Here is a 15,746-nt window from a genome sequence, read left to right as displayed (position 1 = left end):
CAAAAGATAGAGATGAGATTTCTCATAGGACACAATGCATGTGAGATGCTGGATCAACATCATTAAAGGGCTAAAAGCAAAAATGTCAATCTAGAACTCTATATCCAATGAAATCACTCAAAAATGAAAGCACACAAAAACTGTAAGAACTCATAACCAGGATCTGTACCAACAAAACTAGAAGTGTTGAAGGTTAAAAGACATCCTTTAGGCAGATGGTGAATACCAGCAGCAACATGTTATCTACACAAATTAAGGAAGAGCACAGGGATAGTTACTACATGGGTAAATACACAGGACTTTAATAATTAAAACATTAAAAAAAAAAAAAAAAACCCACCTACTGTGAACACCATGCTCATCAAAATAAGTTTGTCTTTAGCAATGTTCTAGGAGTCTTCAGTCCACTCTTCTGGGCTTTAAGACTGATAGAAGAGTATTTATTTTCTCTTTTTAGTCCAAGTTCTGCAATTTCATATAGAATGTAATTTTGCCCAAAACATGGACCTACAGAATCAGATTTCACATACCAGCATGTGGCTTGGTACTAAATATTTATACCAAAGACTCTGAACAGAAACCCAATTTTACTTTACATGCAATCTGAATAAGGCAGAAAGTCACAAACAAGCTTTCAGATATCTAACAACAGATGGTATTCTCATAAATACTTGGTAAACTAGCACATAAGTAGATGATTTCTATTTGAGGAAGATCAACTTTTTTTGTCAGTAGCAAGGCAAATCAAGTCCTCCCTCCAACTATCCTTTCTAAGGCTCCGTTCTCCACTGATAAAGACATCCCTTAGCCACTATCTGCTGGTCTTGAGGAGCAGGAAACACTGAGTAGACAAGCCATTTCCAACAAGACTGAGGTAAATTCACAGCATTAAATTTCATAGTCAAAATATAAACGCACACTTTAGTTAATTAAAAAAAAAAAAAAGGCAGATTAACCCAATAAACATGTAGATTTATTTTAGATTGGTTTGGTACATGATACAGATTGGTTTTGCAGTTTTTAATGAACTGAAATAGAAATTTCTAAATACAGCAGTGTCTGCCTGTGCAACAATTATCTGTAAGGTAAGGTACAGGATTTTAACAGAATTACAATCTGCATGAACAAATCCTGTGAAAAATCTGAAAATGTTTCTATATACCTTCTGGATTAAAAAAAAAAAAAAACCCAAATCATTAATGGCTCAAGATACTAAACTGCTAAAGAGGGGAAAAGGCTGTGAGCTCACTGTAAGAGCTCTTCTTGTAAAATCTAATTCCATATTATGATTCTGTTAGAGCAGTATTCAAAACTACAGAAGATGAGAGGCTTCATCAGCTACATTTTCACAGAAATAGCTATAGCATTAACATTAATGTGTGGCAAGTATTTGTATCTAAGTAAATGACAATTACACCACTGTAGCTAATTTTTACCCCTTTGGGAGAATGGAAATTGTGTATTTTCAACTCAATTTTGTATCTTAAAGCAATCACTAAAAGCTAACAGCTATGGCACCATAATAAAAATTTTTGTGAGGTACCTAGAATATCACTACTGAGGGAAACACAAAAATGTGAGGTAAGCCTACCTTTTCCCAAAAGCCTTTGAAGCCAGAGATTTTAAACAATTAAGGCACTTGAAAACATTAGGTATATGTACAAATGTGCAAGTAAAACAAACTAGCTGTACCAGCAAGTAACAAAGAAACAGTAAATCTTCATTTTAAGAACCTTTAATTATCTAAATATAAGGAATTCTGGCTTATGAAATGGACCAAAGCAACTTGTCTTTTACTATAAAATATTGAAAACCAGTACTAAAATCGGCCACTACAGGCTAAAGAAACTAAAACAAAACATCTTAATGACCTAGAAAAGCAAAAGTTCATTTTAAACTGATTTAAGCCCCTGAACTAATCCAATGCGTCAAAGGCAGGGAAGAAATATCCCTCAACCTGAAAAAAACTAGTGCTTCATGAGGAAACTAAAAAATAAAAGTACACATGCTTTTCCTACAACAGGAATCAAAACTTAAGAAGAAACGCTGGGAGAAGAGAAACAAAAAGTTCAACCTGTTTACCAAGGGCAATTATCAATAAAAATTTAGTCATCTGATCAACTAAAATTTTTTCTGAAATTATAATGCTCACATTTGCTATCTCAAAACTTAAACGACTGTCTCATTTAAAGAGTTAGTAAATGATTCTAAAACAAGTTATTTCTTCCTTGCCTTATAGAAGTTACTTTTCAAGAAAGCTCAGTGGAAATCCTTTTAGGGTACAACAGTGTTAGGATACCTTTTTGAAGTACAAAGGAAAACATAATTAAATCAACTTTACACTTTTTAACAGCCATAACAAAAATGGTGGGAGGTCCAATAGATGAAGGCTTTCGACTCTGTAGAACATCATTTAAGTTACTCAGGCTTGAAATAAAGTAGGTAAGTTTTCAATTAAATACTAACAGTGTGGTATCTAAAAGCAGGTTTACTACTGCTCACATCAACAGTTACATCCTCAGACCAACTTTTCCCTTCATTAACGTAAAAGAACAAATCACCAACATTTTAAAAGTTTACAGTCTACCTTTCAGTCTGTCTTTTAAGGCACTGTTCTTTCTCAACGATATAAGGTGCTTTACAAGTATGAACAATAACCTGCTATACTTTTCATGTTTTGTATCCTCTCATTTCTTTAAATCTGGAATGTAATTCCCTGTGTGGCATCTTTTTTCTAATGTAGAAAAAATAACTGTTATCAAGAACAAAATTTTACTCTAAGGATACTAAATTTATAAATTTATTCCACTTTTGAAATGATAGCCAAAAATCCACCTGATTGATGCTCATTTGGCACATTCTTCTCAATTCTGGTCACTAAACTACATCCTGAGTTAGGATGAAAATAATGCAGCTTTCAGGCTTAAAATGACTACATTTAAACTGCCAAAAGAGTCATGAGGTTGTCTGCGCAGGACAATGTTTTCCATCACTTACAGTTACATTTGGCATGTCAAGAAGAGAGAACATAATCCCACAGCAGCAGCCATTCAAAATAAAAGAAGACAGCCACAAGGATTCATGCAGCATATTTTAAATATTCCCATTGAGCAAAATGATTTAACTGATTTTTCTTCAAGGGTGATGCTCCTATATGCATCCTTTGAAAAATTAAAGATCCTAGAATAGCGTCTTCCATGTGGGACATCTTGAAAGATATTTTGGTTTCAGTGAGTTACACGCCAGTCCTCGTTAACTTAGTGGGTCTCTTTACAGAGTGTGGTAGTTTCGTTCTTTAGATTTGCAGAATTTATAGAGAAAGAAAATTACAGCCTGCACACCCAAGACAAGGACAATTCCTCCAATGAAACTGGCTGCATCAAAGGTAGACTTCCGCATAGGTTGTGTAGTTGGAGTTAAAGTGGTATTAGTTGTACCTGGTTAAATGAGATAAAATAAATAACAATACTTAGTAAAATACTTAGTAAGTCTCGTGATCCTCTGTGATAATTTCAAGACTCATCTGAGCCTCTTTTTTGCCATGTGTTTCTATAAAGTATTTCCTCTTATGTCAACAGCTTCCTAATTGAGGAAGACAACCACTTATCAATCCCATTCTTCATTCTATCCAACAACATCAAGTTGCCAATGGTGCTAACATAATTTCAAATATGAAAACGAAAATTTATTCTCTTGGCACAGTACGCCCTGTGAACATATCAAGCACTTTTAAAATTTGCAGTTTCTTCAGACTACATAGCTTAGTTAATTGCTAGAGTAAATATTACTATTTGTGTTTAAAATTCATACTTTGCATTTTTCTAAATTTATAAAAGGTAAATGAAAATTTGATTACAGGTTTTCAAATTACAAAAATAACCTTAATAAAGCCAAAAAAATTCACAGAATCAAAATTTTCAGTATTATAAATATGGCTAGGGGGAAGGGTTCCTAACCTATGTGTATCTACAGTATCCTGTGGCATAACCTAAATATGACTTAGTTAATAACATGTAAAAACATTAGTTAATAAACTTTATTTTCACACATACTATCAAAAGTTATAAGGGAATTATAAGAAATGGTAAGAAATATGAATGAGGTGTACATTTGGTAGTTATCTCGGCTTTTTAGACCTAAAAGTAAAAAGGATGGCTATACTATCTTCAAATTGACACGGTCTAATACAGCACACAACCAATCTCTAACAGTACTCAGTATTTAATTTTTAAGTTATAAGAAATCAGATTTTACCTGCAGATTGTACTAAAGGGTTTTGGAAAACCATTACCGTTTAATTATAACATGTCACGCCAAATGTGATTACAATTTTAAAATGTATTAGAGGACTCTCAGCAAACCTATCTTTATTGCTTTAACAGCCTACTACCTTGGTCTTCCAAATCTAAGAGGCGAATTTCAGTTCCTAACTATTTAAGAATAAAATTGGCAAGTGATAATAAATAGCAAAAGCTAACACTGCACACACACCCCATCCCACTGTTAAGTTTTAAAAACCACAATCACCTGATGTAGTAGCTGTGCTGGAAGTTGTAGTAGTGGAAGGCAGAGTTGTGGTTTTAGCTGGAATGCAAATGAAATGTATTAAAAACTTAAATTTCTCAATTATCTAGCATCTATCTTTTAAAAACATAACTACCGTTTCAACATGCTTCCAGTTTTTTTTTTAACAGAATAAAGGTCAAATCTCAGTTAATGGTTTACTAACATATCTACACATTCAGAACATCAGCTTTGAAGTGTATTCTAAAACATTAAGCAATCATAAAGTTGTATCTATGTTAACATCTATGTGCATATATAAGTATAAAAATTTATATATACACCTGGATACAGTTTGCAAAAAGACACACAAGTGGGCAAAATTTAGGTGAGGGAACTATTGCTTCTTTCTCAATAATCTTGCTTCTAAGACAAAAACCATTAACTTAGTAAGTCATGGTAAGAAACAAATACAATTCAGTATTTCTTAAAGTAGATACCAAGATTTATGTTCTTCATTTCAGGGGTTTGGCAAACTTTTCTTAACGAGGCAGACAATAAACATTTTAGACTTTGTGCACTGTGTAATACACAAGCAGGCAAAGACAACAAGCAGATGAATCCACATGGCTGTGTTCCAAAAAATTTTATTTATAAGAACAGGTGCCCTGAGGCCCTAATTTCCCTCATCTAAATGATGTTAAGAACCCAAGGGTAAGCTCTCCTCTACTGTAGCGCATGAGTTCAAATAATTATCTGCTGGTGTCTCTCAAGAAATGCACACTCATGGGAAGAATAAATTTGAATGTAAATACATTTTAGGAACTACAGCACTATGTTAAAAGAGACTTCAGACAGTATCAATACTACCAATAAACATTAGTAAACACTGTGATGTGTTCACACACTTATTTATACTCCTTTCTCTTTCATTGTAAGCACTGTGGTCCCACTCTTTGGTCAGACAGGTCATCTTTCATTTCTCCAAGCTATGTACATCTCACAGCGAAATATTTGATCTCCTCTCTGATAGGACAGATTCTTATACAGATTTCCTAGATTAGAGGGTACGGTTATTTTAACTCATAATCCCGTTCAAAGTTTTCCTTGTTTGTACCTTCTGTGAAACCACAAAAAAATATACTTTATAAATTAAACATGTACAAAATCCTGTACAATACTAAAATACTATTACTGATTTTGTCTGACAACACTGGCAGAAAAAATCCGAAAATTTGCCATTTGTTTCTCACTATTCACCCTCTGAACATGGCAAAAAAATTATTTTTTAATTTGCACTGGTTTCAATCTCTGAAGCACTGGAAGCCCACTACATAATCAATGAAGACAGAGCTATGAGGTTTAATTTTTAGAAACTTGTAGAAGTTGCCCTCATTTTTTAAAACAGTTCTCTAGAATTACCACAACAGAATACCCCATCGGTGTTCAATCTTGCCTCTTTCCAAAAGCCTCTCTACACAGAGTAAGTTATTATAATGCAAATCTCATCATATGATCTACATGCTTCAAACATACCAGCAAGACATACAATGGCACTTCTCAGTCTGGCTCTTGACCTGTTGACTGTCGTGCTTTACTTGTTCTCATCTTGTTCCTGGATCCTCCAAATGCAATTCCCTGCCTGTATTATATTACACTCTGTCACCTCTCCTTCACATGTGCTGTCTGCCCTGCTCTACTTGGGAAGTTCCCCTCTTATTTTACCAGGTAACTTCAAGACTCAGTCTGTCAACATCCCCAGGAAGTTGTCACCACACATCACTCAACACACACACCTTCCTACAAATCCCCCAACACACTGTGCTTCCTGACCTTTCATAGTTCCTACAAGAGACAAAATACTGTCTTACTTCTGCTCCTATATCCCTATCTTCTAACACCTAGTACTTGTCCTGGAGTAGACGTTTTTATTTACTCTATTAAACCGGTAAAAATTTATACAAGGAGATAATATTTAATGCTGTTGAAGTGAAGTGAAAGTCACTCAGTCATGTTCGACTCCTTTGTAACCCCATGGACTATACAGTCCATGGAATTCTCCAGGCCAGAATACTGGAGTGGGTAGCTGTTCCCTTCTCCAGGGATCTTCTCAACCCAGGGCTCGAACCCAGGTCTCCCGCATTGCAGGCGTATTCTTTACCAGTTGAGCCACCGGGGAATGCTTTTGAAGGTGTGGTTTAAAAACTTTGTGGTTTCTGGAAAGCAATCAGTATTAAGAGCCTTAAGATAATCATATCCTCTCACCCAGAATGCTGTTTCAATCAATCCTACCAGAGATGACAGCAAGTATTTTCCTGGAAGATATTCACTGCACGGAGAATGAAAGATGACCTATTCAACTAAGAGTAGATGGGTAAAGTGCATACAACTATGTGTGCAGTAAGAAGGCAATTCAAATGTGCATGGGCACATTAACCAATTTCCTAGTAAGTGTATTTATTAGGAATCTATATATATAAGTATATTTAGTTAGTTCTGAAGAACTGAAGACATTTTGGTGTACCTACGGATGACAAGAATTAATTTCCTTTAGGCTTCTGTATTTCCTTAAGAGTTCCACAAAATCCACAAAGTGCAGTTTTCAGACTCAATGTACAAAACTACAACAAATCTGTTCAGATTCAATGAACGTGAAACACTATCGTTATGTGTCTCTGTCCCCAACAGTACACATTAATGTAATTATTCCAGTCCAAGACTAAGTATGTCTACTCATTTTAAAAATTAAACTAATGATTTTTAGATATTAATTACTAAAGTTACTCATCAACAAAAGTTTTAAAAAACCCTCAAAGGAGGAGGAAAAGAGTCAATTATCTTGTATTACCTGTAGAATTGGTTGGCGTTGGTGTGGCAGTGGGCACTATTTAAAAAACAAACATGTAAGTCAAAGCTGTCTAAAATATCATAATCAAAACTGCTAAAATATCATAATCTATAACACTGTTTCCCAACCTGCAGTCATTTGAGTACTTTTACTATTTTTTCATTTTAGTACCACCTAGGAGACAGATAGTTGCTCTGTCCCAATACTGGTCCTCCATTCTTTGGAAACAGCACCAATTCTTAGTGACACCCTCCCCTGCAAAAACATTTTTTAGTCTCCCCTGCAGCTAGGCAGCCATGTGTAACTGCTAGAAAGCATCTATAAGGTAGATACAGGTCTCTCACGTTCCCTTCCTCTTCCTGTTGGCAGAAAAACCATTCTGATGGCTGGAACATGAGCATTCACCTTGGAGAATAAGGGTAAAGCCACTTCGGAGGAATGACAGTAAAAACATATAAAGAGCCTGGCTCTCTAATGATTGCAGATGCTACTCTAGCCCGCTAACTGCACTCAAGCCCCGATCTCCTTTACATGAGAGCCTAATTAATCTATCAATCAAACCACTTTAATTTGGAGTTTTGTGTCCTTTATGGCCAAATGAATAGAATTATTCAATTTTTCCTTAACATATTTTAAAATTTTATACTCTTATTTCTAAGCAATATTATCATAAAATTACATTAAATACTAAAACTGTTCATTTATTTACCACCTAAACCATATTATGGACTCTATGTAGGGTATAACTGCTCTCATACTAAGGAGAATTTCAGTTAGAAAGTTCAAGTTGGGGTGAGGGAAGGAGAAGTGACTACTGAAACTAGTTACAGGTAGATGTGAAAGGTTATTTACTCTAGAAAAATCTTTTATTCTATTTAATTATTATCTATATACCAAATTAGGAATTTGACTTTCCCATTAATTTATAATCTTGTTAGAAAAACCAGCTTTCATCCAGGAATTTTAACTATTTCCTGGGCAAAGATGAAAGGTTAAACCATCAAGTTTCTCAAACTAAGATACAGAAAATGGATGAATAAAGCAGGGATTCATTTAATCACAGTACGAACTTAAGCTGTAGACTGTGATAATCACCAGTATCATAATAATGAAAGTGACAGAACAATGTTGTTCAAGCCTGTAAAATGCAAATAGAAAGGGTCTAAAATTCAGTGAGTATCTGGAAGAGGTTAAAGAAAAATAAAGTAGAGGAAGAGATATCTGTACTTAAAGCATTCCACATGATGTACCACCAAACGACTAAATCAAGCTTGAAAGCAATGAGTATGAATATGCTATACAGATCCAAATTTCTTACAAGATAGAATTATGGAAATGCTTCAAACCAAATATAGAGGTTTCCTGAGGCAATGATTTTCTCATCTCCTCTTCTCAGATACCAAAGCGAACACTTACCAGAACAGAATCCTGTGGCGTTCACCACCTTGCAATCACTAACTGTTGAATTATCTGAACAGTAGCTTTTACCTGTTATGGGGAGTGAGGGAGGTGTGGGATGGAGGAAAAAAAAAAGAATATCAATTACTCACTTACGTTATCTCTGACTTTGTTACTATGCTACAGAGTTCCTCCCAAAAATAGAACTCAAGTACAAACTCTCTAGAAGTCCACAAATACTCCATTATTATCTTTTCCCCATTGTTTTAAACATACTACACTCTCTCCAAACATCCTTCCAAAATCCACATGACTATACTGAACAGATAAATCAGAAACACACAGACCTCAGAACTGTGGTACAACGAAGGTTGCTAGAATTCACAAGAGGATGAGTCAGTAGGGAGAGGTGCTTAGAAACTAATACAGGCTCAGTAAACATGGGAGGTGCCCCAGAGCAGCAGCTCTGTTCCAGACCTCTGCTTTAGTCTTCTACACTTTCCTGGATGGGAAGATGTGTAGCAAGAGTAAGATAAAGTTTTCCCCAACATATTCAATGGTAAGGCATTCAATCTCCACAACTTGCTGATCCTCATACAAGAGGGGAGGGGCGCACTCTTAAATTCCATTTTATGACCTAAAGAAAAGTGACCCTTATATAACAAAAAAGTTAATTCAATTCAAACTTAGGCTAATTCCTTATTTTTAAAAGAGGTTTTTAAACTTTCTTACATAGTGATATAATTTCCAGAACTCTTAAATTTTTCAATGAAGAATAACAAAGTTTAATACCATGTAGCTTTGGATTTTTCTTTACATAGAAAGGAAACCTGAGAGATTATTTTACCAATAAGAAAAAAATTCAACCATCTTACATTTGCAGAAGATAAATATGGTTCAAACATTTTTCAGGGCAACAGTTTTCAGGAGAAAATCCCACAACTTTCTTTCATGGCTAATTTTAGTGTACTAGTACACTTATCCTAACCACAAAGGTCTAAAATTTCTCTTCCTTTTAAAGCTATTGAGCCTTAATTATCAAGTCTAAGAAATTAAAGGGGGGGAGCATGGGAGACAACAAAAGATTTTAGGGGCAGTATTAAGCAACTGATATTTTAAAGGGAAAGTATTTGATTTGCAAATCCTAAATGTTTTACATTTCCAAATGTTCAAGAATACCTTGCAGCAATTTTTAAAAATGTTATAACAAAACAATACAGCATTCTCAAAATTAAAGCAAACCCAGATTCTTACCTTTACATTCTATCCAAAAGCAGGTAGCATTACCATCAAAACAGGAAATACAACTGTTTCGGCTTCCACAGATATCTAGGGGTGGGAGTTAAAACATATAAAATCAATCAACCGGTATCTAATTTCGAGTTTGTACTACTTACCTTTGTTAAACAACAAAAAGCACTGCATACACTATCAAACTTACTTATTCAGAGAAATGGTAAAACTTTATAACTCATTCACAGATGAATGGATAAAAATGTGCTACACAATAGATTATTCTTCAGCCATTAAAAAAAAAAAGAAATCCTGTTATACACTAAAACATGGATGAACCTTGAGGACATTATGATGAATAAAATTATCCGGTCACAGAAGGACAAACACTGAAAGACTCTACTTACATAAAGTATCTAAAATAGTCAAAGTCTGAAGCAGAAAGTAAAATGGTGGTTGTCAGGGGCTGGGAGAGGGAAAAAGGAGGTTTGCTGTTCAGTGAGTACAAAGTTTCAAACAAGATGAAAGCTCCTGGAGATCTGTGGTTATAGTTTATTATGGTATAGTACACTTAAAAATCTTTTAAGAGGGCTTCCCTGTTGGTCCAGAGGTTTGGAATCCGCTTTGCAATGCTGGGGTTACTGGTTCCATCCCTGACCAGGGAAGATCCCACATACCACAGGGCAACTAAGCCCCTGCATCAAAACGGCACACCTGGAGTCTGTGCTCTGAAACAAGAGAAGCCACTCCACCAAGAGAGGGCAGGCACCCTGCTGGAGGGACGAGAAAAAGCTGGCACCTAGCAACCAGGACAACCCCGCAGAGTCAAAAATAAAGAATAAAAATATTCTTTAAAAAAGCTATTAAGAGGGTAGATCTTATGTGTTTTTAAACCAGACACATTAAAAAAAAAAAAAACTATAAAGTGGTTTACTCAAAAATTCTTTCCAATCATTATAAAAGACTTATGAAACCGGAAGGCAACTCAAAGAGAAGGGGGGACAAAGCTCAAGCTAGTGGTTATGCTCAGTACTTCTTGGTCCCATCTAAACAACCCCTTTGTGCACAGCAAAAGGTTCAGATGCTCAGGTTCTTGAGGCATTTCTAAAAAAGAAAAATATTGGAAAAAAGGCTACATACAGGGAAATCACCACCCCCAAACATCAGATGTGAACTGGAATTTTTAATAGTAATAAAGATTTATTATAGGTTGAACCCAAGCTCTGATGATGTCTATTCTGAAAAACCTGAGATCATGAACTCACAAATGATCCATGCTTTCCGGGGTTTTCCATGACAGGATAAGAGACAACTCACCTGGAGGGGGCTATATTCACAAAATTTAACAAGTTAGCATGGTCTTTGTCAATAATTTAAGCCACACAGTTCTAAAACAGAACATCGTAGAAGGCTAAATACAACTCAGTGTCTGGACTATAGAACTGGGCTCTACACATTTTCCTAGAAGCTAGGTGCCTCCAAAAATATTCTCATTTGCTTTCCCCCTGCCTAAAAAAAGAGTTCTGCAAAGAGGAATTGCATTTCAATATTTATCAGAAATTGGAACAAATATCGTACTTTTTTTGGGGTAGGAAGAGAGTCACAAAGTAGAAATAAGTTCAGAGGGTTTGTATACACCTGAAAAACGCTAGCTGTCTAAAATCTTTTGTGCTTGTGATGAATGTTTGGTTAGCATAGTGTGTTACTTACAATGAACTAAACTGCTGCCTTTCAGACTGCAGTTAATCCACCCACCACTTAACAGAAAAGACTAATCATCTCCTTTGCACTCATTTCAAAATACACAAATGCAATTAATGTATCTCCAAACCTCTCTTCAAACACACACACACCCCCTACCAAAAAATAAAAAAATTCTAGGAGGAAACTACCAAAAGAGCACAAAACAAATTCTGCTCTATCATCTTGGAAATAGTGCGGTTAGAATATCCAGTATTGTACTGCAACTTACTTTCCTCGTTAAAAGATGTTTAAAATCTTTCATTATATATTTTACTTAAACCCCTATAAAACACAAAAACTAGAGAAGATATTTTCAAATAGATCGGCCTGGGGGAAAAAAGGTAAAAATTCTTAGACTGCAGCAATTCTGAGGTCAACGTTACACCTTACCCAGCATTATCTAGGATAACCAATCAAACTGGACTCCAAGTTTTAAATATCTAGGGAGGGTCTTCACTTTATTAACTCAAATTTATCTCCCCCTCTGTTGCGCGTGTTGTCATGACACTGACTTTTCTGCTGCAAGGCTCAGCGTACGTTTCAACCAGTCCCCAAATGGAGTCAGAGCTTAACAGAAGGTTCTGAAAAATCGATAGACCTGGCTTCCAATGTCAGCTTCACAATCTCTAAACACACGGTTCTAGTGGAATTACTTTATCTCCATCCAGCTCCTAGGTTTCACCACCTATCGTCCAGTGTAGCCTAAAAGACTAAGAGATATACGCGCAACACCGGGTACACAAACGGGTACTTTTCCTCCTTTGCACACAGCACCGAGTATAAAGTTTTAATTAATTAAATGCTCAAACTTCGGATATACCCTGCAAAATCTATGTAATTAAGTCTCAAGCGACTGATTTTTTCAGACCCAGGACAGAGACACCAGCGAGTATTTTTGCTCCCAGCGTCTCTTTCCTTCTTTCGCCAACTTCGGGAGAAACCTCCCTTCGAAAAGACGACCTGTGTTGCCCGAGTGGACACAAACGACTAACCTCGGGGAGAGGGAGTTGGGTCTCATCGCCAACTTTGGAGGCGGTCGCCTCGCCCCACAATCAACCTCACTGCCGCCACCGCAGAAGGAAGCCACGTCCTCTCTTCGGAGTGAGGCTGGGGATTACGAGGCGCTTTTAAACAACACCTCGGCGCGGAACACTGCGGGGTCGCAAACAACCCTACGCCCCCGAGGCTCCACCAACCCTTCCAACCAGAGCACTCCGCAACCGCGGCCACCTCGGCCCGGTCCCAGCCGGACTCGGACGGGCCGCCATGTTGCCGGACCGCGGCCCGCCCCGGCCCGCGCGCACCACACACAGAGAGGGCGGCTCGGCCCGACTGGCGGGCGGGCGAGCGCAGAAAGCCCGTTGGGCCGGCGCCCACCTGGTGCTGGAGTGGTGACCGGCGACGGCGTGAGAGTCGTCGGTGACACCGGGACTGTCGTGGTGGTGGGCGGTGGAGACGAGGGTGTAGTCACGTTCGGGGCCAGGGTGGTGTTCCCAGCCGCGGTGATTACGCAGAGCGCGGCCAGGCAGCCGACGGCCAAAAGCAGCGGGCGAGAGAGTCCAGACATCGCGTCCTCCGCGCTGGCGCTAGAGCGAAAGCTGGGACACCCTAGGCTGCGTCCGTCCCTCGGTCCACTGCAGCGCCGCCTCCGAGACTCCGCTCCCCCAGCGGGAGCGCGCCGGCGTCACATGAGGGCGGCGTGCGAAGGCGGGGCGCCGGCGATACCAAGTGGAATCCTCTGGGAGGGGGGGATGGAGGAACCGAGAGGAAACTGAGGAAAGGTTTTCTCTCAGCGGACTGTATTGGCCAATCGAAGAAACTGGCCAGATACAGGAAACTTTTTACTTTGCCCTCAGGTTGCCACACAGGGCGCGGCCGGGCTTTTCTCGTTCCTGCAATAGAGAAGGATCCCACCTCGACTCAGATGGAACAACCTACAGGACGTGGCGACGGCATCCTCGCGAAAGACTTGCTAGGCCCCATGTGACCTCTGGGGCGGTGCCTTCCCGGACGGATTCGCGCTGGGCGGAAGTTGTTTCCGAGCGTTTCGCTTAGAACCCCGGCAAGAGTTAAGTTTTTACTGTCCCCTGGCGTTCCCAGCGTGCTTGCATAGGTATCCTTCGTAGGACCCGTGCATTACCCCTTGAAAGTCGATTTCGCTAAAAGTAACCTTGTGTTTGGACACCCCAGGGAGATGGAGACCCCACGCGTTTAAGGAGTTTGTGTTCCGACGCCCACGTAGTGAGAGCGGCTGAAACACCGAAAGCAGTCTGCGGTGCCGCACACTATTTCTGTCACGCTTTCTCACCCTGAAATCTTGAGGATTTCAGCCAGTGGTAGAAACAGCTAGTCAGTGCCACCTTTGTAGTCGAAGAATCAAAGACAGCATGGGTTGGAGGTTCATCCGGTCTGTTCCCACTCCCACTTTACAGGTGAAAACACCCGAGATTCAAGAGACGTGACCGAAAGGCGCAGTTGCTTAGCCTCAGGGCTGTGTTTCAAACTGCCTATCACGGCTCAGCCTTTTAGTGAGGATGAGCGCCATCTGATGTCCAGTCTTACAAAAATATTTACCAGTGAAGCCATGCTTATATCAAGTGGTTAAGGTTCGGTCATAAAAGCTCTATTTAACTCTTATTTTCAACTATTTGTATTTATCCTCTAATTTTCTTACAAACATTAACCCTTTAAAATAATAGGACATCAGTTGCTTTTGTGAGATCTGCTTTGCTATGCAAACCCCGAAAAAGACTGCATATGCATTAAAAAAAAAAAAAAAAAAATCTAAACTTGAAGTCTTTCCTAACCCAACCCTAAAATCCAATCAGTACCCTCACGACTATGAACTTTTGTTCCATCAACTACGCTAGTTGGAGATTTGCTTGGATGTAAACAAGAAACTCAGTTTTTGACTGATCCTACCAATGGCGAGAAGCATCAGAGTACAGCCAAGTAAGTGAGGTCTCATCCGTCTTCAAACAAAAAAAGGTATCTCTTCTCTCAGGATATCCCTCACACGGTGTTTATTTAGCGCATAACCTGACTAGAGCAAATGAAGGCCACTAGTCAACCATTATTATTTTTAAGGTTAAAAATATAAATTCTCTTTTCTTCCGATAGCTCGATGGATTGTCTTGTTTACAAGCTAAAATGAACACACCTCGCTGTGGAGGCCATTGTTTTAAAAGTTGCCATCTCGGTGTTTACCTCTTGTCCTCACATTTTTGTTAGTCTTTTTAGGGGGACATTTCACTTTCTTGAATTAAGACTAGAAAAGCATCACCAGTTTTTTTTCTTTTCAGTTTTTTTTTTACATGGCATCTGTTGAGCTAGATCAAGAACTTCAAAAGTGTTTTTCACCATTTCAGATCAAGGACTGGCATCTAAAATACAGGATTTTTAAAAATTGAAATCTAGTTGATTTACTGCGTTGTGCTTTTTCACTGAACAAAGTGATTCAGTTATACATATATACGTATATATCTGTTTTTTATTCTTTTCCATTATAGTTTGTTACAAGATATTTTTTATAGTTCCCTGTGCTATACACTAAGTTCTTGTTTATCTCTTTTACATGTAGTAGTGTGCATGTGTTAATCCCATACTCCCAGTTTATCTGCCCAAACCCCTTCCTCTTTGGTAACCATAAGTTTCTTTTCTATGTCTGTGAGTTCATTTTGTAAATAACGTCATTTGTACAGTCTTTTAGACTCCATATGTAAGTGATCTCACATGATATTTGTCTTTGCCTGACGTCATTTAGTATGATAATTTCTAGGTCCATCCATGTTGCTGCAAATGGCATTACTTCATTCTTTTTATGGCTGAGTAATATGCCATTGTATTAATATATCTATGTACCACATCTTCTTTATCTACTCCTCTGTCAGGGGACATTTAGGTTACTTCCATGTCCTGGCTATTGTAAATAGTGCTGCTCTGAACAGTGGGGTGCATGTATCCTTTCTAGTTACAGTTCTCTGCAGTTATATATGCACAGGAGTAGGATTGCTGAATCTTA

General features: G+C 38.1%; 1 protein-coding gene across 1 annotated transcript; it reads right to left on the bottom strand.

Annotated features, from left to right (window-relative positions):
- Positions 1–951: 951 nt before the first annotated feature.
- Positions 952–13,401, bottom strand: CD164 (CD164 molecule). Its single transcript, XM_061131497.1, has 6 exons — positions 13,103–13,401; positions 10,004–10,078; positions 8,768–8,839; positions 7,352–7,387; positions 4,528–4,584; positions 952–3,437 (listed from the first exon to the last, which is right to left on the bottom strand). The coding sequence occupies exons 1-6, from the start codon at positions 13,290–13,292 to the stop codon at positions 3,271–3,273; spliced, it is 597 nt and encodes a 198-aa protein (XP_060987480.1). The 5' UTR covers positions 13,293–13,401; the 3' UTR covers positions 952–3,270.
- Positions 13,402–15,746: the final 2,345 nt, after the last annotated feature.

Source organism: Dama dama, chromosome 28 (assembly GCF_033118175.1).
Source record: "Dama dama isolate Ldn47 chromosome 28, ASM3311817v1, whole genome shotgun sequence".
Lineage (NCBI taxonomy): Eukaryota > Metazoa > Chordata > Mammalia > Artiodactyla > Cervidae > Dama > Dama dama.
This window is presented reverse-complemented; position numbering and strand designations above follow the sequence as displayed.

Excerpts from the sequence above, each read along its gene's own strand:
- CD164 (XM_061131497.1), bottom strand. The coding sequence starts at position 13,292 with ATGTCTGGACTCTCTCGCCCGCTGCTTTTGGCCGTCGGCTGCCTGGCC. Across the intron at positions 8,840-10,003 it reads CTTTTGGATAGAATGTAAAG|GTAAAAGCTACTGTTCAGAT; the intron begins GTAAGAATCTGG and ends TCCCCATAACAG. Across the intron at positions 7,388-8,767 it reads CGCCACAGGATTCTGTTCTG|TGCCCACTGCCACACCAACG; the intron begins GTAAGTGTTCGC and ends TTTTTTAAATAG.